A 25187-nucleotide genomic window follows, 5' to 3' on the forward strand; every position below is an offset into this window, starting at 1 on the left:
TATTAGTCCCCTCTCTCTCAACTTATCTTCAATTAGAGTACTGTCTATGCCATTTTAACAAATGCACTCATTTCTAATTATATCTATGTCATAGTCTTACCACACCACATCCATCTCAACATCCTTGGCTACATTCATTTTGTTATTGCATTCTTTCTAGCCCAACATATGTCTTGTAAAGCATCAGTGATTTTATAGTAGTTCCATAAAATTTTCACTTCCCCACTATTTCTACTTTTATTGTTACTAAAACTATATTTCATTTATTCAGTTTTAGTCCTACTTATCTATAAGCCCTTTTGGTTCAGGTGCTTCTCTCCAAATTTATAATTTAGTGTTAATTACACTTTTAGTTCCATCCATTACAACACCCCAAAAAAAAAAAAAAAAAAATGCCGAACTATTGATTGATTATAAAGGCGATAACAAGTTGTAGCAGTTTTTTGACAAGCCAAAACATACAGAGAACATGCAGTCACATAGCTTCACACCCTCATGCATCATACACAATAAGAATTACAATAGATTAATTTAACCAGTGTGAAAGATTTTGTACTTCATCTTGATCTTTAGTTAGTCAGATTATTTAGAAAGAAAAACGAGGTCATAACCCCAAATATTAAGGAATATAATTGAAAATTCTTCCACCGGGAATCAATACAGTTAGGGGAGAGTGAGAGTAAGAGAGAGAGAGACCTAAACAAAAATAATGAATATGCTTGTAGTGTAGGATCACCTTTTCGACGCCACGTGAAGGTTGCGGTAGTGGCAATATTGGTGGTTGAGCGTCTGCCATAACTGGCGCTGATGGTTCTGATGGTGATGATGATTGTGATGATGATACTTGAACAACCTCCACATCCTTGTGAGCTATTTGTGAAGACTGAGATGAAGAAACTGCAGTTGATCCAGACTGCATCAACTGACCTGGGGTTACAAGAGAAGTTGTAGGTGCTTCTGTCTGACTTGAACTGGATGTCCCAACAATACTGGATATGGGATAAGACATGCTTTGATATGGCAAAGTTGGACCAGAAATTGCAGTAGGCTTGTTAGAGATTGGTGGTACAACAGCATTTGTATCTGGACTCGATGTAATCAAAGGAGAAAGTGTGGGCAAGTCAGTATTTAGCATTGCTGCAGGCAGGATAGGATTAGGAGCCTTGTTTAGGATTAAACCAGGTAGTGTTTCAGGAGCTAGTGCAATAGATGGTGCTGGAGGCAGGGTTGACGGCAAAGTTGAAGGTGGCAAAGACACAGATGCCAAATTAAGGGAACTGGTAGTAGTAGCAGGAACCAGAGGAGAAGGATATTCCAACAAGTTTGAACCCGGTAAATTAGATGCTCCAGTTGGCAGAGAGGCATTGAATCCAGGATACTGCATTGGCTGCTGCATGGAAGGAGACATTGATAGCCCAGGTGGTGGTCGAAGCAAGGATTGCTGGTGCAACTGGGGGAGCCCATTGGGGGGCCCATAAAATCCTTGCCAATACATTGGCATAGGTAATCCACTGCCATTAGCACTTGGAGGAGGGGGAGAAGGCCCCCATGACCCTAAATTCCCTCCAGGTTGATACAACGGCAAGCCACCTTGGAAACTTGACGCTGGATGTCCCAACTGTGCAGTATGGGACCTAAGATCTGTCAGAGGCCCAGTAACAGCAGAAGGCAAGTTTGAAGATGTAGCAGGAGGCCTAGGGTAGTGAGACTGCAAAAGAAATAGAGAGAAATTCAGAGCTAAATTTACTATTCAAGACATCACCCTTTTCTAATAAGGAATTTAACACATCACGTATACAACTGTCTTCCTTCTGATCACCTGAATAATAGCGGGATCACTGTTTATGGGTGGTGAAGTCTGAACAGGCGGAGAAGATTTAACCTGTAAATCCTGCAAAGATACAAAAAAAAACGTTTCAAGGTATGGCTAATACCACCAACAGAGAGGGGGAAAAAAACATATGTGGAAAGAAAAAACCACATACTGAAGTCCAAGTCTACAAAGTTTTAATTCACAACACATTCATGCATTACAGTTGACACAGCAATTGAAAACAGTCGTAAAAAAAAATTAAAAAAACCCAAACTAATCTTTTGACAAACCGTCAAAAAAGTTACGACTTATTATAATTCATTAAAAATTACAAACATGCCTTAAGAGCATCTTTGAACCAAAAAACAATGAAGGAGAAGAAGAAAGAAAGCTCTACATTGCAGGTATTATCTACCAAAAAAAAATGGACTTGTGGTTCAGGATACAGAGCTTGTATTAAATTGTGATATTATGAATACCCTCATTGTAAATAAAACTAAAAAATAGCCATTAACTTAAAATAGATAGTTATGAAACCAAATCAATTTGTATTCAACAAAATCCACCCAAGCCCCAAGTCCTTCGTTTATTACGGAAATCAATGAGAAACTGCACTGGTTATTTAATTCATTAAGATATAGATATATATATATATATATATACATGCCTTACTCCAAATGCAACGTTCAAATGATAAGAGCCATTATGTGCACTTGGAGCATGAAGAAACTTGGGCAAACATCATGTATGATTACAGAAAGTACTGCTACATGACATGGAATAAGGACAGCTGAAAAAAATGAAGAAAAAATTTTAATTGGAAGGATATCATGAGATGCTGGGTGCTGCCACATGTATGGCCAGTATTGCTTCGATAATTGGGCTTCAAAACTAAGATTAGGGAGGTGGTCAGAGAATAACCATAGGAATCATGCATATTCACACCAGGATCATACACAGTTGATAGTTATTATATAGTTGACATGATGGTTAAAGTTTCCAAGGTTAGTAAAGTGGGATATTTCATTCTATACATACAATACTAGAAATTGTATCAGAGGACACGATAGGATTATTCATGTATATTCTATTAGCATATTTGTGTGGTCCTTTCACCTATTCATTAATTGAGAACAAATTTATTATCATTAAATGAGATGGATAAGGTTTTCCACTGTAACAAAACAAGGTGCAACAAGAAGGCCTTCTCAATAAAGGAAAATACGGAAAGTATAACACTGAATCACAAGATAATCTAGTAAGGCATAAGATTCCATCAAACTACCTTGATATCACTTCCACGGAACAGAATGTACTCGTAAACTTTGTCACTAGGGGGAACTTGTGGACCATCTTTTTTCCGTCCTTCCGTCCCAAATGATCTCACTGCCATGAGATACATCAAGATCAACACCAATAATTGATATGACAACCATAGTATCGTAACAGGATTTAATGACCATATATAGAATAAATAAATTGTAAACAGAATTAGAGCAATCAACAAAGAGAATTCGTTTAACTACATAAAGTAACTAATTAAAAGTTGTTGCAATGTGACTGGAAAATCTTCTTGTTTCATAAAACCCATTCCGAAAGTGCAATCTCATACTTCAAAATTTCTGCAGTTTTATGCTGCACTGTAATCTCACTTAATAAAAGTTAATATTAATCTGCAAATATGATTGTCTGGGATATTTTCTGGCTCCTAGGTTCTCTCAGCTAATAAACCCAAACTCCGCTTGCGCTGAAATGGGAATGTCCAAATGTGAACACAACAGAAGGCAAGTCACACTGAATATAGTATCAACCTCTATTTTGTCTTTAATAACGAACAGCACGACTTACAACACAAAAAGGAAACGAAAACAACATCAATTACATAAATTGCTTCAAAACATAACGCAATTGGATGGTACGGTAGAAATCAAAGACACGAAAGAAAGAATTAAAAGCCACCAAACATCAAATTCAGTTCAAAGCTCGAGCCTATTCATCTTTCTATTATATAAGCACACAACTCACTCATTGTGAACGTCACGCATTTTCTCATGCCCAAATTGCCCCTATATAACTATCCAAAAGTTTCTGATTTAAAAGAAAAAAATTGATTTTTTTTTCTCCTCCATCTACTTTCAAATTTTTTTTGTCAGATGACGGTTGCAACTGTCTTCTATTTTTGCACACGCATTGCGTGTTTGCTCAGCTTCTAGTTAAGTCATATATGTATACAGTTACACAAACGCACACAGGTTTAGATATATACCGCACAAAAAAAAACACACACACACATATATATGACGTGTTTCCAACATATAACTAAACATTCATCTCATCCTCATGCCCAATACATAAATTACTATATACAAATTCATGAGAAAAACAGTAAAAATTCAATCTTTCTCAATCTATATCACCACAAGACCTAATTCAACAAAACAGAGAACTAATTTTTCAAAAAAAAAAAAAAGCATAAAACTGCAGTACCGTTTCGTAATCCGATACTGGACTCTTCAGTGTTGATGTTGTACAAAACGCCCTCATATCTCATTTCGCTCTTGGATGTCAAGCTAATCAAGCTGCCGATGTAGGAATCGGCAGATGAACTAGATCTAGAACTCTCTGCCGCCATAGTTGTAGCAGCAGCAACGAAGATCGATTGACAAATCTAACTCTGCAACTATAAAAAGTGTGTAGAGAGAGAGAGTATGAGAGGGGATTTGGATTTGCTGACCCCTTTTGAAGAAGTAACGAGAAAGAGAGAGTATTGGGCTGTAGGGTTTTCAGTTTCCTCTCTCGCTATAAAGCGTTTGGGATTGTAATTATCCAAGTTCTGTTTGGGCAAAAAGGGCAAACGAATCTTCTTTAGCTCCAACTTTTAAACTTGCTTTTTTGCTTCCCTTTACTACAACAATTTTTAATTTTAAAAAATATATATATTTCTTAAATTTGTTTAGATTAAATGAATTTTTTAATTGTTTTTTATATAATAAAAAGGGGCCAAAATAGTATATTCTCAAAGGTAAGGTAGTGTAATTACCCTTTTCTGAGAAAAAAATTGAAAATTTTGTAAATTGGTTTCATTCAAACTAATCGCACAATTTTATTGGTTTTTCTTAATGTACGATTTGACCCTCGTTTTTAAAATTGGTTAAATATATTCCACCGTTCAATCTAAAATTTTATAATTATTAAAACATATGTCTATGTAATCGTATAATTTTTTTATTTTTTTGTCATTTGACCTTTCTTTGTATCCTTTTATTTTGTGCTTTTTAACAATCAAACAATTGGATCCCTTGTAATGATACCTATTTAATTTTTATTTTTTTTCTTGTTTTGCCACTTTTTTTATTATAATATCTTATAAAAAAATTCATCAATTGTTGTGGGTACTTCAGCCAATGAAATAAAAGAGTGTTGTTCACTTATGTAATCACCTCACAAACTTTTGAAAATAATTTTTCAACTGACTTTATTTTTTGATATAGTATTTTCAACATACGATTTATTGGCTTTATTTAGTTTCAATTTCAGTATTAATTTTTTAAATTTTAAAAAATATATTAATTAGTTTGATAAATATAAGCATCAAAATAATATTTTAAAATTTTCAAAAATTAGGTTTATTCTCGAAAATGTAAAACTATGTGAAAATAACAAGTGCATTTTATTAATTATTTTCTCACCACATTACTTTTTTTAAATTCTAAAAACAAACCAATAGTGTCTGCAAAATAAGTTCAAAACAACTTATATTTGATGAATAAATCTTTAATAAAGAATTGGTAAATTACTCAATGAGATACTTCATATCACAATGTTAACCAAATAGTGGGTTGCAACATGTTTTTGATTAATAGATCTTATTACATGTGGATGAGAAAAAACAATTTTTTCACTTAATCGGTCAAATTGTTTCAATAATTCTCATTTTAAATTATTCAATAACCAATTAAATTAATCACTCAACCTTATTTAATAATTAATACTATGTAACAATACTTGTACACTCCACAATATTGCTACTTTAGTAAACAAAAACAGTTGAAAATTGCAACGAGGAAAGTGCTAAGAATTTGATGAGATTTGTCATCTATCCTACACTAGGAGGTTTTATGTGGATGACAATAAAAAGTTCTATATGGTGTTACGTAAATGTCCATAAATCTTGCACAAAATAACTGGTCAATGACTACTTTTATTGCCCATTAATTTGCTTCCTATCTCTTTCATGGATTTTTTTTTTCTTTTTGTCTTCAAAAGATTTGGCTATATATTTATTGTGGTTTGACTCTAAATATTGTAGCAAATGATATTAACCATAATTTTGTTGAGGTAGGGAGTGGTGTACAATAGTCTTTGGTGGTGCACGTTGTGGGTTATAGAGATTAGAGGCTATCGGTCGTTGACCTTTGAAAAGATGGTAAGCACTTCAATGACTTAAGATCACCGGAGGTGAAGGAGTAGAAGACCAAGGCAAGTTTAGAGAGGGAAGAGATGGCAGTGAGAGACCTTGAACACTTAATATATGTTATGTGATTCTTGTTGCTCTTACTGTGTGTTTGTGGCTGCACTTATGATGTCGTTATATAAACTCCAAGAGTATTGGAGCCTAAGCAACCTCAAGACAGGTGGCAAGTTCTCCTCAACTCGATAGGAGGGTGATATCAGCCCTACTAGCTGCGTCCTATGATTCAGGTCCTCGGGGAGGTTGCATCATAGGAACTGCAGAGGTAGGCGTGATATCTTGAGAGGCGTATCATATGTGCATCAGATGTAAGTGTAAGGTCAACGTCTATTTCTCTGAGCCAGGTCAAAGGGGGAGCTATCACTGCAGGGAGATAGCTACACGACCTTGACGATCCCGAGGTCTTAGCCTCCAATCCACAATTCTCCAATGATCCCAAGCGAGAGTGCCTAGGTCCTACTCCTGACCTAGGCAGCCAAGAGGGTGAATGCATGGGTAAGCCAAAGACTCACCTCAATAGCTAAGTAAACATAGATAAGGCGAGCGTAGGTAAGCCAAGAGTCTAGCTGTGTTGCCATGGAGTTGGGTGAGTGGGTAGAGAATACATTTCTTGAGTTATGAAGGGCCATGAAGAACTCTAAGTGAGCCAGCTCCATGTGGCCTTGTTTCATTCTTGGTGATGTGCATGCCCCCGTTTAGGCTAGGCATAAAATCTCAACTCATCGTGGTGCCTCAGGGGTCTGCCACGTGGATGCATGATGGTGATGACATACTCATCATGGTGCCTTAGGGATCTGCCATATGGATGTGTAGTGGTTCTGATGTGACACCCGTTGGGCTCGCCACGTGCCAAGTATAGTATAGATACCCACATTAATGCCCCCCTTGTACAGATATTCTCATGAGAGTGTCTGTACATATATGACAAAGATGTCGAAATATAACTCATGCAGTTAAAAAAAAAAGTTTGATTTTTTTTTTGAATTAAAGGGAGAGATACATTTTAATTTCATCTGGCACGAACTGGCCGGACGAAAATATGGGCTTGTTGGGCAATAGCCTCATTCCACGGGATCTCTATTACATCACATGAGATTTCAGCTTCATTCCATAGGCACCAAATTCCGCTCGTCACTCTTTCCATGCCACTGGGAGGTGGGTTCATGGTCTTGGTATTGGAGTAACACATGATTTTACTCATAAACTAGGCTTCACTTTCTTTATTTTTTGTGTTCGTAATGATGGCAAGATCGAAATGTCCAAAAGAGTGTAGGTGCATGTAGTGCTGGAGGAAGTTAGGGCGACCGACGCCCTCAGTGTTGAAAAAGAGAATGTTGAGCAGAGTGTTATGGGGAATGTTTGGCTGAACTGTGCGGGAAGCATTCTCTTCTCCAATGTTGAGATCTGCAAAGTTCTCTATGTCAAGTCCCAGATCTTCATTTAGGTTTTCCGATGGTGCTGACATGATAGAGATATGGTGATCAAGATCTCTCTCTGTCAGTCTTTGAGAGAGGATGTTGATTTGGATCCTCTCAAAATGTGGGATTAATACCTGATTTGCCTGACAGATGGATCCCTGGAGAGTGAGGTTGCCTGCTTGGTTTAACAAAAACCAAGTATGGGACGGTGGTATTGTGTAGAGCTCTGGAATAGTTAGTGCCTTGTACCATCCTCTTATTTTACCCCGGAAATCTTCCGGCACCTCTACAACTGTAGAAGCAGATATTGGGTGGTGGATCCAAGGAGATTCAAATAGCAAATCTTAGAATTGTCATGGAGGCATAGAGAGCATCTTTCGAAAGAACTCACACACTGGGCGGTGGTGGTGAGTGGTTGTGGAGCTTGAAGCTCTAGAGTTGGAGCTTAAAGCTCTATGTTTTGAACTTCTCTGGTTTGGAGCCTTGTTAACTGGTCGCCAAACGGTGTTATCACGGTGTCCCTCTCCTCTGGAAGCCATTTAGAGAGAATGGATTGTTGAAGTTGAGAGGAGAATGTTAGCAATTGGTTATGAATTTGCTTGTGTTTCTCTGTTGTTGTCCCATATTTGCTCTTTTATAAAGATGAGGTTGCATTGGGAAAGAGGAGGTGAATTTACTAACTTTTGCAGTTTTACATTGGGAATGGGCGATCCATGAAGAAGACAACTCATCAATTGAAGTTATAGGTTTAGAGCAGACCTACTGATTTGGGGTTGTTATAGTAGCTTGTGATAGCTTGTGCAGCTATTAGTAAAGAGACTTTTTGGAGACTTTAAGGTTTTTGCAGTCTGTAACAAAGAGTTTGATTGGTTTAAGGATTCATCCTTGGGAAGGTACAACCTGAGTATGTGTGTATATATACACATTATTATTTAATTAATTTATTTACATATATATATATATATATTTTAGCGCCTCTTTCTACTTGAACATTGCCTTATTGCGTCCAAAATTTTATATTCGTATGAATTAAAAGAAGTTTGTGCACATTCTAGTATAGTTTCAATCTGTTCGAAATTGTTCGAATCGGGAGCTTGCGTTTTTACAGAAATATGTATTCCGTGTATTTTGAATTTGACCAGAGTTGTGCAATTTCTGGTTACTTCGTCCACTTTCTCCTTTTATCCATTGTGCAGACCTTCTTCTTCTTCATTTTTTATTTTTTTATTTTTTTTTGAAACTGGATCAGAGAGGGACTCTGTATTATCCGGTTGCTGCCCACGTTATCTTTCTTTACCCAAGGTGTGCAAGGATGTTTTATTGACATGGTTATCTGTAACTAGGTTTCCTATACCATTAGAAAAACTGTTCGGGAAGTTTTGTGTCTAGGTATACCTTTCGTTCTCTCTCTAAACAAAATCTAGAATCCCACTTAGAGCGAAAGACTAGAAAATCCAGAGTTCAACTGGGAGAGAAAGGTTGCAGCCGCGAAAGAGGGGAAAAAGTTTGCCGCCGACAAGCTCCGAGGTGAGATCCAACAACGTTTGTGTGGTGTGAAGGCGCCACGGCTGATAAAACGGACTGTGAGGGGCGAGATTTTTGTATTTTGATCGAACTCTGAAGGCACGAAGAGAGAAGAGAAGCGAACTATTAGAGAGGAAGGAAGAGAGGTACCTGCGAAGCGCAGAGGTCGCCGTTGGCGATTCATAGGGGTCGTTCTGGGTTTGCTGCTGGGGTTGGTCTCTTGTATTGGTATCGAGATTTGAATCCATCTCCGGCAAAAGGAATCGAGATAGGGAAAAATGGGGTAAATGGGCTAAGATATGAAAAGTATAAGCATAGTCCCACCTACCTTGCTTCTTTCCTTGCATATTGGTTGAGTCGGTATATCTTCGATGGAGCACCCAAGGATGGAATAGACCCGTCTATGTCTGATATTGCTGCTTATCTTGCGACTGGTCTTTCGATTGCATTTGGGCCACTGTTTTTGGGGACTCTATACAGACGGCTTGATATATATCAAGTTGGAACAGAGAAGTCGAAAGGTCGGTATGATGTTATTAGTTATGTATGGACTTCCTTCCTGCAGATGTTCTTGTATGAACGGCTTCCTAGGCTTGCTCCTAGACCGACGGATTTTGAGTCTGGAGAGGGGCAAGAGCGCCAAGCTACTAGGTGGTACGGGGTACGCATTCGAGGGCCATTGATGGATATTTTTGATGATGAGAGTGAGTTTATAGCTCTTCCGTATGTTCCACCTGTGGTCGGGGTGGTTCCATTTCGGATGTATGACTCGAGAGATTCCGAGGTTGTTTTTGATGGTCGATTGAGTAGTGCCAAGACAATGACGGCTTGTAGCTTCTTGTCGCGTTCCTTGCCTTATTTTGTAGGAGGAGCTTATGGCTCTATATCCTATAATCCAGCGAGAGTGGCTCGCCAATTTGGATCTGATCAGGGGGTCCCTAGTCCTGGCGTAGTCCTCCCTATAGCTGATACTTTTGAGCAATTCTTCTATCATACTCATCTTTCGAGGCTCCAGAAGTGTGGCAAGTTTATTCGAAGGAGGGCTGATCGTGTAGGTGGGTGATAGTTGGTTGGCGACATTATTGGAGGGAGACTTTTGCCTCCTTTCAAGAGTTTCTCGGGGGTGATATTGGGGATTTAGAGTTTATATGCATTCCATCGGATAACGAACTGTGTCAACCGCGTGTGAAGGGCCGGACCAAATTGGCTAGGGGTGAGTTGTCTCGATTTGCACGGTTAGAGTTACTCTCTGATGTGTTGAGTCAGGCGAAGGTGGTTGGTACAGACGGTTTTCGAGGGGAAGTTAGTACAACTAAACGACGCTTGAGCCAGCCTAGGAAGGAGCCTTCCCAGAGAATGAAGGTTAGCTTTTATTCTGTTTTTCATGATTTTCTTTCTTGTTATGTTTCGTTTATGTGTTTGTAAGTTAGGCGCTTTGTCTCTTCAAGTACAAAGGTCAGCTATCCATCATGATGTTTCTGCGACACCTAGGGCCGCGAGCGTGCCTTCTGAGGAAGAGAACTCTGCTGATGATTTGCTTTCGCGTTGGCGGTCGCAGAGACAAAGTAATGCTAATGGTTTTAGTGATTCCGAAGGTGAGGGTGAAGATGGGGATAGCTCAGAGGCCAATCTGAATGCGAGGGATGATGATGTTGTTAGGGTTACATTCGAGCAGGTAGATGTTCCTCTTGATAGGGTGAGATTTGAGGTTGTTGCGTCATGTGGTGAGAGTAGAGTGACTTTTACGCCTCCTCTATTACAGTTAGGGCATCTGGTGGCACAACTAACCAGGCTTGGGGAGTCCGATGTTGATGACCTGATTGGTCGGTTGCCTTTGTCTGATGTTCAATCTCGCCTGGCTTCTGGTGGAGTCCCTACCATATCTTTATTTGGTGAGAGTAGCGGTTTTTCATCAGTTGATGGTCGTTTTGGTGTGCCTTCAGTTGTGTCTTCAGTTGGTGCTCAGGCTAGCCTTCCTTTAGTGGATGTTCAGCCTAGTACTTTGCCTACTTCGTTGGGAGTTGCTACTAGTTTGCCATTTGGTGAGAGTGGTAGTTATGTCCATGATGATACTATTGCTCCTGGCATTGGCTATGACGGTCGAGCCAGTTTACCTTTCTTGGATGGCGAGTTTACCGTGGCCTGTCTTGATGATGGTTGCGTATCCTTGGCAGGGCCTGATGGCAAGGAGCAGGTCCTTGATTCCAAGGTACTATTTGCTGGCGTGAGAGACGAGTATTTGCCTAGACTGAGCTTTATTTTTTATCGTAGGCCGAGCACTTTCATGCGTTTGGAAGCTATGTTCTTACGACGCTATTTGTTAGAGGCATTCTGCGATATGCTCAGCGGGTTGCATGGTCTTACTTCGGAGACTTTTATTAATATGTTTCAGTCCTTTCTGGCTGTTGTGGCTGAGTTTCAACGGCATGAGTTTGAGGTGAGCTGGCTGAGAGAGAGTTTGTCTCGCATGGAGGTGCAAGTAAAGAATCTTCATCTCAAGGTTGAGCTAGCGGAAATGGACATGGCTTTGATGGAATCGGCATCTTCTAGGGAAAAGGCTGGGGTGGAGTTAGAACGGGCGACCAAGGTGCTAGCGGATGTAGACTTGGCGATATCGAGTTTGAGAGAGAGGAGAGCCGTGGCAGAGGCTCAACTTGTTAGTGTGGAAGATGAGGCTTTTGACTTAGATAGCCAGATAGGTCCAAGTTAGGCAAGCTGAAGAATTTCTTGTACTGGTTGAACTAAAACCCCAAGTACTGTATATATTTTTATTATTATTATTTTCTCTCTTCCTTCTTCTCTTTTTTTTTTTTTTTTTTTTGATTGATGATTTATTGATAGTTACACAAAGCGTAATGAGAATGGAGATAGCAAATGATTGTTTATTTGTCATAAGCATAAGCTGATGTCTTATATTGCCATTACATCAGTAAGAGTAAATTTCTCATGGGTGATTCCTTTTTTTCATCCTAAGAAAAATAGGCCTTTAGCCATTTGGCATTGATAGGGCTCAAGAGAGTTTGCGAGTTTGGTTCAGAAATTCTATAATAACCATTCTCGTTGGCCTCTCTTACTATGTAAGGTCCTTGCCACTTGGGAGTGAACTTGTGAGTAAAGGTTCCCCTCATGACATGAGGTGCAGCACGAAATACCAAGTCACCTTCTTGGAATTGTCTGGGGCACACCAAGGTATCATAGGCTCGAGCTATGCAACTTTGGTAAACTTTGAGGTTAGCCAGGGCCTTATCCCTTCTTTCATCAAGGATCTCCAATTCAAAGGATCTGGAGTCTGGAGTAAGTTCACCTCGGAGAGCCATGCGAGCTGAGGGTTTGGCAATTTCCACTGGAAGAACCGCTTCCGTGCCGTATACCAATGAGAATGGGGTCATTTGAGTTAGCCATCTTTTGGATGTTCTGTAGGCCCAGAGCGCCATTAGGAGTACGTGCGCCCAATTCCTTTGATAATCCTTGAGAGTCAGTGAAAGGATTCTAATGAGTGTTTTGTTGGTTGCCTCTGCTTGCCCATTCCTTTGGGGATAGTGAGGCGTTGATTTATGGTATGTGATGTCGTAGGAGACAAGGAGTTGTCTAACTTGGCGGTTGACAAAAGGGGTCCCATTGTTTGAAAGAATTACTCTAGGTATGCCAAAACGACATATGATGAATTCTCGGATGAAGTTGGAGATAGGAGCTCCTGTTGCCTTTTTTAGAGGGATGACTTCTACCCATTTAGTATAGGTCTCTGTAGCCGTTACAATCCATATGTATCCTCTTGATGGCAGAGAAATGGAGCCAATAAGATCCATAGCCCACGTGTGGAAAGGCCATGGTGGGCTCGAACTATGTAGATCAGTGGTGGCTGCATGAATGAGATTTCCATGGAGTTGGCAAGGTTTGCAGCGTTTGGCGTACATTTTTGCGTCTGCTTCCATGGTAGGCCAATAATACCCCATATGTAAAAGATGTTGAAATAGCTTTGCTCCACTTTGGTGCTTCGATTCGTAGGTAAGTTCTAAAACTTTATGGATTTCAGCTCTTGATATGCAACGTAATGGCTTTCCATCGAAGCCATGCCTAAAAATTTGCTCTTCTTGTAAAAAGAATTTCGGAGCTCGTTTCCTGATTATTGCGGCTACAGAGCGATTCGGTGGTAATGATTTTTCTTTGAGGTAATCTATGTATACCTGATGCCAATCGGAGGTGATTTCTGTAAAGTCGCATTCAGCATTTGGAGGGAATTCCTGACATTTAGTGCACTTCCCTTGAAGGTCATTCGCTTCATTGGCCATGGTAGGCCAATAATATCCTTGTCGTTGTAGCCTCCTGTAGAGGCTTACATCTCTTGTCCCACAGGAGCGGTTGTGCACCCCTTCTAACTTGGACTTGGCTTCGATAAGGTCGATGCATCGTGCCAATAAACCACCGAGCCCTTTATAGTAGAGGACTACTTGGTAAATTGTGAAGTATTTGGTCTCACTCAAAGGTAGTTTACCTGAGGGTGTTCGGAGCTCATCCATGATTGGGGCTCTTTAATCGGCGGGTTCTTTTTCAGGGAAGATAGTTGTTACTGAGCATGGCACAGAGCCTTTCAGGACTTCTATCTTGGTTGATTCTTCTAAGAATTCCATCCTAAAGGCCAAGGTGGCGAGGGCGTCCGGGTGTCGATTGTTGGAGCGAGGAGCGTGTTCTATCCTTATCGTGTCGAATTTGTCTGTTAACCTTTGGACGATGGTTCTGTTTGAAGCCAAAGGGGGCTCTTTGATAGCATAGTCTCCATTGGTCTGCTTGACCACCAGATTCGAGTCGCCTTTGATACATAAGAGACTTACTCCTAGATAGAGTGCTGCCAAAAGTCTCAGTATCAGGGCTTCATACTCTGCCTCATTGTTAGAGCATCGAAAATCCAGTTTATATGACAAATTGACTTCGGTTAGGTTTGGGGAAGTAAGGATTATTCCAGCTCCTCCCCCTTTGGAGGTAGACGATCCATCAAAACTCAAACTTCATTCTCCTTCTGCATTTATTTCAGCAACTTGGAACTCATCTCCTGGCAGCTCATCCGAGGGCGACTCATGTTTTCCGCTGGGGAAATGCGCTAGGAGGTCAGCTAGCGCTTGGCTCTTAATAGCCTTGGGAGCTTTACATGTGATATCATATTCTGCTAGCGAGAGGAGCCAGCGGGCTAGCCTGCCGGAGAGAACAGGTCTGGTGAGGAAGAATCGGATGGGATCACTCATGGTCATGAGATGAATGGGGTAAGGGAGAAGGTAATGTCGGAGCTTTTTAACAGCAAAGACTAGGGCAAGGCAATGCCGCTCGATGGGGGAGTATCGGACTACAGCCTCTTGGATAACCCTGCTTATGTAGTATACGGGTCATTCAAGTCCATCGATTTCTTGGGCGAGCAAAGCTCTGACTGACCTCGGTGTGGAAGTGATATAGAGAAATAAAGGCCTCGCTGGTTGAGGAGGAGTCATGGAGAGAGGGGAGGTTAAAGCTAACTTCATCCCTTCGAACGCTTGTTGGTGCTCCTCATTCCATGTGAACCTGGCATCTTTCTTTAGCAATGAGTTGAAGGGTTGTGTTATTTCAGCTATAACAGGGATGAATCATCTCAGATAAGATGCCCGACCAAGGAAAGTTCTCAGTTCGTCTATACTCGTTGGTCGTGGCATATTTCTAATGGCGACGACCTTTGCTGGGTCGGGGTCTATCCCGTGGCGGTGAACAATGCAGCCAAGGAACTTGCCGGCAGTGACTCCGAATGTACATTTGAGTGGGTTCATTCGAAGCCTGTATTTCTTGCAACGTTCAAAGACTTTTTGGAGGTCTTTGAGATGATTAGCTTCTTCTTTGGATTTCACCACCAAATCATCAATGTAACACTCCAGGGTTTTGTGCAACATATCGTGGAAGATGGCTGTCATAGCTCTTTGGTATGTTGCTCCCTCATTTTTTAATCCAAAAGGCATTACAGTATAGAAAAAGTTACCTATAGGAGTGCGAAATGCCGTCTTGGGGGCATCCTCTAGAGCCATCTTAATCTGGTTGTAGCATTGAAACCGTCCATGAATGAAAACATATGGTGTCCAGCTGCCGAATCAATCAAGGTATCTATGTTTGGGAGTGGGAACTCATCTTTGTGGCAGGATTTGTTCAGGTCTCTAAAGTCAACGCATACTCGAATCTGTCCATTATTTTTTATGACTGGGACGATGTTAAAAAGCCATGTGGGGTGCTGGATAGGTTTGATGAATCCTGCTCCAAGCAGCTTTACTACTTCATCCTTGATGTTGAGCTCTACCTCAGGCTTATAAAATTTGACACCTTACTTGACTGAGTGAGCCAAGGGGATGACGTTCAAGCGATGCATGGTAACTTCTTTGTCTAGGCCTGGCATTTCTTCATATGTCCATGCAAAGACGTCCGAATACTTCTAGATTAGCTCGATGAGGGGCCCTCTCTGTTCTTCTGGCAAATCTTTGCAAATGAAGATAGGACGTCTGGGTTTTCCTTCAAGGGCTATGTTGATTTCTTCCAGTTCTTGATTTTGGGGCCGAGGGCCGTCTTGTAAGCATTTTGGAGCAGGCCTAACTTCTTGTAGTCAATCTGTCACGCCCCAAACTCGCCCCTAGAAGTTTGGCAACGAGACCGGCCAGTAATTCTAGATTACCACAGGCCTTGCTATACAAAACATAAATAAAAGGGGCTCGCGGAAGCGAAAACAATAACCACTAATAGTCCAAAGAGCTGTGCATTTATATGAACATACATTACATGCCAAAAATGTTAATTTACCCACTACATTACATCACATATAATCAAAATTCATGTACAAAACATAGGCTCACGCCATATGCACAACCAAAACTAAGCTTCCTAACGGCCTTCCTAGGCCTAGCCCCAACTCGGAGGCACCAAAACACCGGATAGGCTTCAAAACGGCGGCTCGGCTCGAGAACCCGCCTAGGCTTGACTTCCAGAATGCTCACCTATAATACATAATTACAAACAATGAGCTAGAGCTCAGCAAGTAACATAACAGTAAAGAGGTTAGTGAACGAAGTCCGACATTTTCATAAATCCACAATAAATCAATCATAAACATATATCAGTCATCAGTCATCATAAGAACATACGTAATGGCATACTCCACAGAACCTTTCATAACAGTCTATCAGTCAACAGTCTACGAGATCTCGTAACTAGTCATGGGCTTGTCCTTCCATGCCGTTCCCCATGACTCATGACGCATGGGCCTGCATGTTCCCGCCCCCATGACCCAACTATCTATGGATGCCATACTAGATTCGCAAATCAGGACATTCATTCACGGAAAACATTCTCATTTCAAAGCATAGCATAACGTAATACATTTAAAACATAGTTCATAATAACATATCTTTACAGAAATGTTACTCACAGAGGGTTTCCGAAACCGAATGCACGGTCTTCAAATCTTGACCTGCAAATATCAACATATCACACATTTCTCAATACACGTTATCATTAAATCCTGTAATTCATGCACTTCATTCTTTCCTTTACTTCATTTCATGTTCATTCTAATCTTTCTTTACTTTGATTCATACTCATTTCATGTTCATAAGATGATAAATGATGCAATTAACATGTTAAAATCAAGTCTGCAACTTCCCCAAAATTTTCTTGAAAAAGGCCTTCCCGCTCGAGCGCCACTTTGGCCGCTCGAGCGTACTGTAAAAAGTCCCAAAACTGCTGGGAGGCTGTTTTCACCGCTCGAGCGGGCTTCCCTCCGCTCGAGCGTACAGAGCAAAAATCTGAATTTCTGGTTCTTCTTCCAAGCTTCATTCTCCTCTTTACAAAATCACTTTCCACATTTATGAAATCCAAGACCCAAAACACTTAAAACCCATCTTAAATCAACATCAAAACTTCAAATCAAAACCCATATGGAACAATAGAAGTTCAAATCTTGGAATAAAATAGAGAATCGTAAACTTGAGCATAAAAGCTTCATTCTTAAATCCATGGAGGTTCTTCCTCAAAATATGACAAATATAACCATAAATCATCTATTCCTGCCATGCATGCTCAAATTAAACATATTTCCCCTTTCAATCCTCTTATTTAACACGAGATCATTGATGTAACAACCTTATTTCAGGAAATTAGAGGGGAATACTTACCTTAATCACTTAATTGTAGAAGATTTGAGCTTAACCCCCTTTTCTCTTCTTCTTTCCCTTTCCTTTCTCTCTTCCCCGAGCTCTCTCTCTTTCTCTCCCCAAATATTCTCTTTTTCTTTAGTTTGAGTCAAATGAGTCAAAACATCCATCCTTATCTATTATATAACAAAATAAACCATTATGCTCAAAACACTTAAGCCAAACATGACTTACGAATCAGACGAAATTTAGTTCTTAATTTATTTCCTCAAATGGTTCTAAAAATTCCCGGTATCACATAGGCGTGTTCAATTTTGTTTTCTGAACCCATTACGGTCATCAATTTCAGTCCCGAAGTCGTAATCTCAACAGGTATTTTCTAAGTTCAACAGATAATCTTCAATTAAATCATACTAACACATAATTAATTACTGGTAATCATCGTATACGGTTCTGGGTCGTTACACAATCTTTCTTTGGGGTTGTAACCGAGTTAGTAGGGGCTTGGTTAGGGGATGAAGTGGCTGCCTTAGTAATGGATTCGACTTTTGAACCCCCAGCTCTATCCAAGTGACTTGTTGAGGGATCATTGAATTTATCGAAATGCTTTTCTTTTATTGGGAGAGCCATAACTTTCTTTTCCTTTCTGTTTCTCTTGTCCTTGCTTTTTTTATTCTTTGCCCTTGGAGGACGTTAGGCCAGTGCAGATAGGGTGCAGCAAGGATAGTCTTTTTTATTTGGTTCATGACAAGCGATTGTCACTTCGTCTAGCTAGGGGTTGGCATTGGTGACACTTGCCAACCCCAGAGATCGTCATAAACGGTATACCACTCTGCCATCTTCTGTTTGCAGCCTTGTCACTTTAGGGAGCTTTCTTGAGGGTTTTGATCTGGCAAACATCTTTCTTCGAGTTGGTGATGCATCTTCTTCCGAGAGGTCATCCCAATTTGGTATGGGAGTTCCATAGAGCGACAAGGGGGGCTCATCCTCATCAACGTGATTGTAAAACACTGCATCCGCCATATGAGCTTTATCTACACGAAAGGGTTTTTGAGAGCCAGTTATGGCTACTACCTCATTGTTGTAAATCGCTTTGACACATTGATGGTAGGTAGAGGGGATTGCGGGGTATCTATGGAACCAAGTTTTCCCTAAAAGAGCCTGATAGGTCGTCTCAGCTTCTATGACATGGAACTTAGTGGTTGAACGGATCGGTCCAACTGCTAAGTCCAGTTGAACATGCCCTATGGTTTTGATCTTTTGATTTCCAAAACCGGTGATGGAAATGGGTTGTCTGACTAGGTGTTTTTGTGAGATCCCGGCTGTCTGGAAAGTAGAATAGGGCATTACATTAAGTGAAGCCCCTCCATTTATGAATCCTCTTTGAAACTCTATCACATTGATGAACACTGGGACGTAGAGGGGACGATTGTGTTGGAACGATACTTGCTTGTCTACTTCAGTAAAGGTTATTGCCAAGGAGTTATCTCAGAACACTTTCCTAACCGATCCGCTTACACTCATGCATGTCTCACCATTTTGCTCCGCAAGCCTTATAAAGGCCTTGGTGGCTTCAAAACGTGTTACTTCAGACAAACCGAACTGGTCAAAGAACCATTTGAACTTTGTCGATTTCTTAAGTGCTATGGCACGCCGAGTCTCAAAGTCTGGGCAAGTAGGAGCTGCGAGCTCAGAGAGCTCACATACCATTAGTTTTTCCGTCTCGTCATAATACGAAAGCATCATGACCGTCTTGCCATTATCTTTGTGACAGGGGAGAGGATCTTTTAAGACGTCATATGTCTGGCGACGAGGTAGCTCTAAAGCGTCGTTAGCCATTATCTTTCGAAATCTGAGCGCCCAACATTTAGCGGTAGGATGTTTAACGGAGCGATGGTATATGCAGTAGTCAGCCCGAGCTTGATCTTTTTTGGTGATAGGTCGCTTTAGTTCAGGGAGATGAACTTTTCCGTCTTCTATCCAAGCGTTGAGGAGTGCTTGAGCCTCGTCCACCGAGACAGGCAACGGTAGGGGAACTTGATCAAATTTTCTCTTTTTTGTTTGAAGATTTGTTCTTCCTCCATTGGAACCTTCCACTTCATATACGGCGTGATTGCGTCTGTTAGGCCTCCATGAGGAAGGGGGAGGTGCCGTTTCCCGCCATGAATGAGGCTGTGGAACTTCCCTTTGTGCCCCTGATCTTACTGTTTCACTTATGTTTCGAGCCGCAGCGCATAAGGTAGAAAAGTCAGGGAAGTGGTGATTGACCAACTGGAGCTTGTAAGTTGTGAGCATCCCTTCGACGCACATTGACACCAATTGTTGCTCTTTCATCGGGTCTTGAATGTCTACTACTTTTTTCCTGAAGCGGCGAACGTAAACAAGAATGTCCTCCCCAAGTCGTTGTGTTTCCCTCATAAGATAAAGATTGGTTAACCTCTCTTCAACGTTGAAGAACTTGATATATAACTTTTTCACCAAGTCCTCCCACGAAGAGATAGAGCCAACGGCGAGGTTGGCGTACCATGAGAACGCCTGATCTATGAGGGACTTGGAGAATTCTCTCATGCGGAGGTTTCGGTCTACTTGGTGGGCACCAAGGGCATCGAGGAAGCGCGAAACGTATTCCCTAACGTTCCCTTTCCGTCCGTCAAAACGGGAAAACTTTGGTACAGTGTATCCTGTTAGATATGGGAGACTTGTAATATTAATAGGTATGGAGGACGGAGATCTAGTTCTGGAGAGGTAGGGATGCGACCTTTGTTTGTCTGAAGTAGGTTGTGTATGTGTTCCTTCACTTCGTCCAATATCAGGGGTTAGATTGAAGGAACCTGGTCTGACGGGAGAGTTGGAGAGCAAGTTGAAACCACTGGGATGAGAGTTCTGCCTACCAAACCGACTGGTGGCAAGGTTGTTTGGCTTGGAGCTGGTGGGGGGTGCAGGACAGCTGTCTGCCCTCCTACTTGGTTTTGCAAGTTGTTTCGAAAGGCGGGGTTAGCGTCTGAGCCATTCTGAACTGATGGCAGAACTCCATTTTGTGATGATGAGATGGGGTTAGATGTCAATGGAAGTGTGGGCGCCCTTTGTAAGGCTAATGAGGCATCCATCAAAAGTTGTTGGTTTTGTTGAAGAGAGGTGACATTCTCAACCAAAGCACGGAGTTGTTCCGCTATGGCCGGTTGAGAGGATTGTTCCTCCGGAAAGCCGTCAAGGTTGTGTTCTGATGTCTCCACCTTGGGATGTTGTTGTATCGGTTCCGGTATTCTTTTTGGGCACCATGTGAAGTGGGCACCACTCTTCCCCAGTGGAGTATAATGTGGGTTATAGAGATTAGAGGCGATCGGTCGTTGACCTCTAGGAAGATGGTAGGCATTTCAATGACTTAAGATCACCGGAGGTGGAGGAGTAGAAGACCAAGGCAAGCTTAGAGAGGGAAGAGGTGGCAGTGAGAGACCTTGAATACTTAATATATGTTATGTGATTCTTGTTGCTCTTGTTGTGTGTTTGTGGCTGCACTTATGATGCTGTTATATAGACTCTAGGAGTATTGGAGCCCAAGCAACCTCAAGACAGGTAGCAAGTTCTCCTCAACTCGACATGAGGGTGATATCAGCCCTACTAGTTGTGTCCTATGATTCAGGTCCTCGGGGGGGTTGTATCATAGGAACTGCAAGGATAGGTGTGATATCTTGAGAGGCGTATCATACGTGCATCAGATGTAAGTGTAAGGTCAACGTCTCTTTCTCTAAGCTAGGTCAAAGGGGAAGCTATCACTGCAAGGAGATAGCTATATGACCTTGACGATCCCGAGGTCTTAGCCTCCAATCCACAATCCTCCAATGATCCCAAGCGGGAGTGCCTAGGTCCTGCTCCCAACCTAGGCTGCCAAGAGGGTGAATGCATGGGTGAGCCAAGGGCTCACCTCAGTAGCTAAGTAAACATAGGTGAGCCGAGGATAAGTGAGCCAAGAGTCTGGCTGTGTTGCCATGGAGTTGGGTGAGTGGGTAGAGAATACATTTCTTGAGTTATGACGGGCCATAAAGAACTCTAAGTGAGCCAGCTCCATGTGGCCTTGTTTCATTCTTGGTGATGTGCATGCCCCCGTTTAGGCTAGGCATACAATCTCGACTCATCGTGGTGCCTCAGGGGTTTGCCACGTGGATGTGTAGTGGTGCTGACGTAACGCCTGTTGGGCTTGCCACGTGCCAAGTATAGTATAGATACCTACACACGTTAATAGGTGAAGTGATGGAATGTTGCATGCTAGATACCAAAAGTCGAGTGAAAGTGATAAACTGGTCGCACCATTAAGTTGTGATGGAGAGGAGAGGGAATAGAAAAGATATGATAATTTTTGATGGAATGTTTGGCTATGTGATAAAGGATGAAGCACAAATATAAGATTAGTTTTGAAACCAAATTTTTTTGTCCAATCTGTAACTTCTGAATAACACAAGAAATATGTGTGTTTATTGTAAATAAAAGGAAGAGAGGGAGAGGGGGGAAAGTATACAAGAGATTATTATTTTTAGAAACTATATAAATATCTATGTAATTGTTAAAAATCTCATGAAAATTTCGTGTAATTTACCTTATCAAAATAAAGAAAACTTGTTTTATATTTTGTCTTTTAATCGATCACTAGCAACATTGTCACAAAATTGCAAGTAATTTTCAATCCAAACTTTTAGTTGTTTCAAATTTTCAATCCAAACTTTTAGCAACATTGTCACTAATTTTCAATCCAAGTAATTTTCAATCCAAACTTGTTTCAAATTTCTTCTTACACCTTTTATATGAGTTAAAGTAAATTTTTTTTTAAAAGATAGATAAACAAAGCCCCCTCATCATAAGTTTCACTTAGTATAGTACATAAAAAGAAAAAGCAGAAATTGGGCTCCAATCCTTTAATTTTCTGGAGACTAAAACTAGAGCAACACTATATTTATCGAATTTGGTGCCACTTGAATTGTCTAAATTTGCTCATGTCAGTCGTCAAATCGATTATTCGAATGATAGGGTTACGTCAGCGATAGTCGAGGGTGAAACTGGTCATCTGGGTGATCATCCGAACAGTCATCCGATTGACACAAATTCAAACGATTCAAACAAAAGCAAATTCAGTGAATAAATCATTTCATGTAAAATTATAATCAAAATGCCCTTGCCTAATAATAACTTCTTCCGTCACTATATATTATGTTCAACAAGCATCTCTAGAATCATCTAATAACTTTAAATTTAATAATCTTTTATTAAGTTTTTTTTTAGCAAAATTTATACTTGTCAAATTCTCTTATCATATCTATCAAATAACATCAATGATGAATATAAAATTTTAAAGTAAAATAAAAAGACACGATTCACTATGGCCTATTTTGAGAAGAGGGTTAAAAATCATTTCTCAGCTTTTAATCCACTTTCTTTCTCACAAAAAAAGAGTTATTTTAGGAATCCCAAATAAATTGTCAAATTTTCTATCAAATCTCTCACATAAGTGTGGGTCCCACACCTATATGAGAAGTTTGATAGAAAAATTAGCAATTTATTTGGGATTCATAACATTTTCCTAAAAAAAAAGCTAAAAAGTAAAAAAAAATAAAAAATTCATTTTTTAACCATCTTTCCAAAACACCAGTATGTTTGGTGTCTTTATGTAGTGAGTAAAACAATGAAAATTTCATTGGCTTTCTGCCTTCAGACAATCACTATTTTTAAATAGTAAATTTTCAAAATAAGGGCTAAATTTATAAAATTGAGGGCTAATTCAAAAAATATATATATATCTAATTTCAAATTCATGAGATTATAAGATATACAATAAAAAAATAAATAAGTAAATTAAGTATAATATTTTAGTGTTTTAATTTTATTATAGTAAAAAAAATTTGTATCTAATATATGTGTGTCTCGATTTCTGACCACACTGCCAAACTACTACTTAGCTGGAGAGCACCGGCATAATAGATTAAACCCGAACGACCTGTCACAGAAAGAAGAGATTCCGGCGGTGGTTCGTCCACCCGAGGGCACTCCAACGATCAAGTCAGTTATCTCTTAAAGATAGCAAAAGTGTTTAGCTCACTATTCAGAATATTAAAAGCGTATCTTAGACCCACGAGGGTGCCTCTCTTTTATAGCCAACACTGACCTAATCCCAATAGAAGCCTAGCTTCAATGGACTCTGCCTCAATGCTAATCTTGGACTCCCAGTTAGATTGGGATAAACTCTCTAAGAGTCTTATCTTTATCCAAACTGAAGTCCTCTCTCATTCTAGGACTTTTGTCCCTTATTTGCTTATCTTGGATTCCGGTATCTTCGTAGATAACCTCGGCCTAGTCGACATTATCTCGGCATCGTGACTAGGACACGGGGCACCTCAACTGGTATTTTGGTACCACTTCGGCCACGCGCTGTCATTCAAAAATTATGTCCCCACAACTGCCCTTAGGTTCTATTACCTCGGTATCCTGAGGTGATGGAACCTATATCGTTTCTTCCATTTAGCATGTCAGCTAAGCTCGCTTTGTCCTTCATTACCGAGGTCATCATTCGTCGGCTCAATACGACCAAGACTTAGTCTGTTTTCATCAATGCTTCAAAACCAATAACCAAGTTTGTTTAAGTTTCTCAGCCGAGATCGTCCCCCTAGCCTAGGTCCTGCTCCATTAAATCAAGAACCCCAAGAGTTTCAACACGCGTATGAGCTGTCACACACAGTATTTCAACTGTTTCTGCCATTCGTCTTTTCCCTAATGAGCCATGCATGACACGCGCCGTCAAGTCCCATCGTACTTGAGCGCGCCATCTGACAAGCACGTCATCTTAGGCACCATAATTGCCATTTTGCCGCCATTCCGCGTTTCAACAAAATTACTTCCCTCTCTCCGTCTTTTCACTTTACATCATTGTTTTCTCTTTGTGCTTCAAGCCTTCTCTCTCTAAAAAAATGCCATTTCCGTTCTCCTAAAGCTTTCCAAGCTCTACACCTTGCTCCGTTCATCTCTTCCGGCGAGACCTTCACCGTTCTGTTGATTTTACTGTCGTTGTCTGACGTCGGCGAACCGCACACCGGCCTCACATTATCTGGTAAGCCATCGTTCCTCATTGTTTCAGTTCTTGGTTCACATCGAACTCTGTTACTGTGACTTTGCCCATGCTTTGATTATAAATCTATGCGTATGATTTCAATAATGTATTAGGGCATGTTTATCTTATGATTCTGCTTTTGCCCAATACGTTTCCTAAATATTCACACACTGTTCACCCATTTGTTCATACTGCCACTATTCTTGGCCTCATAATCTTGCACACACTTTGTCACTGTGTTCTTGATAGAGTATCACCATTCTTGACTCTGAATCTTTGTTTTTGTTTCTTTTTTCTGTGTTTTCTCCAGATTCTTGCCTTCAATCTTTTGCTTACATAGACTTAGGTTTGAGATTTGTCGTAGAACGCACTAACTTTAGGAAAAACTGAAACAAACTTCACTTTAGATCCCAAAAAATCTTTGTCCCAACATTCGTTTAGGTTTTGCCGAGGTCATCTAAACCTTCACAGAACACCCCTTTTTCCAAATCATACACCCTCACCTTAAGCCGACATCATAGGTATGTAGAGGCATAGAGCAGACACCCCGACTAAGTTAGAGTACTTTAGGCAGGAGCTTGACATCCCAGCCGACATTCATTTGAGGTTGGCCGGGGAGGACGACTCCATCATGCCTAATGAAAACCTCATGTATTTCCCTGTCGTTGCCTTTACAGAATGTGGACTTAGGTTCCACTAGACATCTTTTTCCGAGAAGTCCTCT

At 40.6% G+C, this 25187-nt stretch overlaps 3 protein-coding genes across 3 annotated transcripts in view; all 3 read right to left on the bottom strand.

The window, feature by feature from the left end:
• The window catches only part of LOC114302709 (protein decapping 5), a 29295-nt gene extending 24578 nt beyond the window's left edge, over positions 1-4717 (bottom strand). Inside the window, exons 1-4 of the mRNA XM_028247778.2 lie at positions 4301-4717; positions 3099-3199; positions 1820-1891; positions 737-1708 (exon numbers count right to left, since the gene is read on the bottom strand). Of these exons, the coding sequence (XP_028103579.2) occupies positions 737-1708; positions 1820-1891; positions 3099-3199; positions 4301-4445 (1290 nt within the window). The 5' untranslated portion in view covers positions 4446-4717. The remainder of the gene's footprint in view (positions 1-736; positions 1709-1819; positions 1892-3098; positions 3200-4300) is intronic.
• A 9038-nt stretch (positions 4718-13755) lies between these two features.
• On the bottom strand, positions 13756-14463 carry LOC145791976 (uncharacterized). Its single transcript, XM_082872441.1, has 2 exons — positions 14260-14463; positions 13756-14106 (listed from the first exon to the last, which is right to left on the bottom strand). Exons 1-2 carry the CDS (start codon positions 14461-14463, stop codon positions 13756-13758), a joined length of 555 nt encoding a protein of 184 aa, XP_082728567.1.
• A 3723-nt stretch (positions 14464-18186) lies between these two features.
• On the bottom strand, positions 18187-19941 carry LOC145791978 (uncharacterized). The gene is made up of 2 exons (XM_082872442.1): positions 18909-19941; positions 18187-18827 (listed from the first exon to the last, which is right to left on the bottom strand). The coding sequence occupies exons 1-2, from the start codon at positions 19939-19941 to the stop codon at positions 18187-18189; spliced, it is 1674 nt and encodes a 557-aa protein (XP_082728568.1).
• Between the last annotated feature and the right edge of the window lie 5246 nt (positions 19942-25187).

This window comes from Camellia sinensis, chromosome 5 (assembly GCF_055761805.1).
Source record: "Camellia sinensis isolate YWXY chromosome 5, ASM5576180v1, whole genome shotgun sequence".
NCBI classification, from domain to species: domain Eukaryota; kingdom Viridiplantae; phylum Streptophyta; class Magnoliopsida; order Ericales; family Theaceae; genus Camellia; species Camellia sinensis.

Excerpts from the sequence above, each read along its gene's own strand:
- LOC145791976 (XM_082872441.1), bottom strand. The coding sequence starts at position 14,463 with ATGAGTGATCCCATCCGATTCTTCCTCACCAGACCTGTTCTCTCCGGC. Across the intron at positions 14,107-14,259 it reads TGCCAGGAGATGAGTTCCAA|GCAGAGTATGAAGCCCTGAT; the intron begins GTTGCTGAAATA and ends TCTAACAATGAG.
- LOC145791978 (XM_082872442.1), bottom strand. The coding sequence starts at position 19,941 with ATGAGAGAATTCTCCAAGTCCCTCATAGATCAGGCGTTCTCATGGTAC. Across the intron at positions 18,828-18,908 it reads AAGGCTTGCGGAGCAAAATG|ACAAGCAAGTATCGTTCCAA; the intron begins GTGAGACATGCA and ends TTACTGAAGTAG.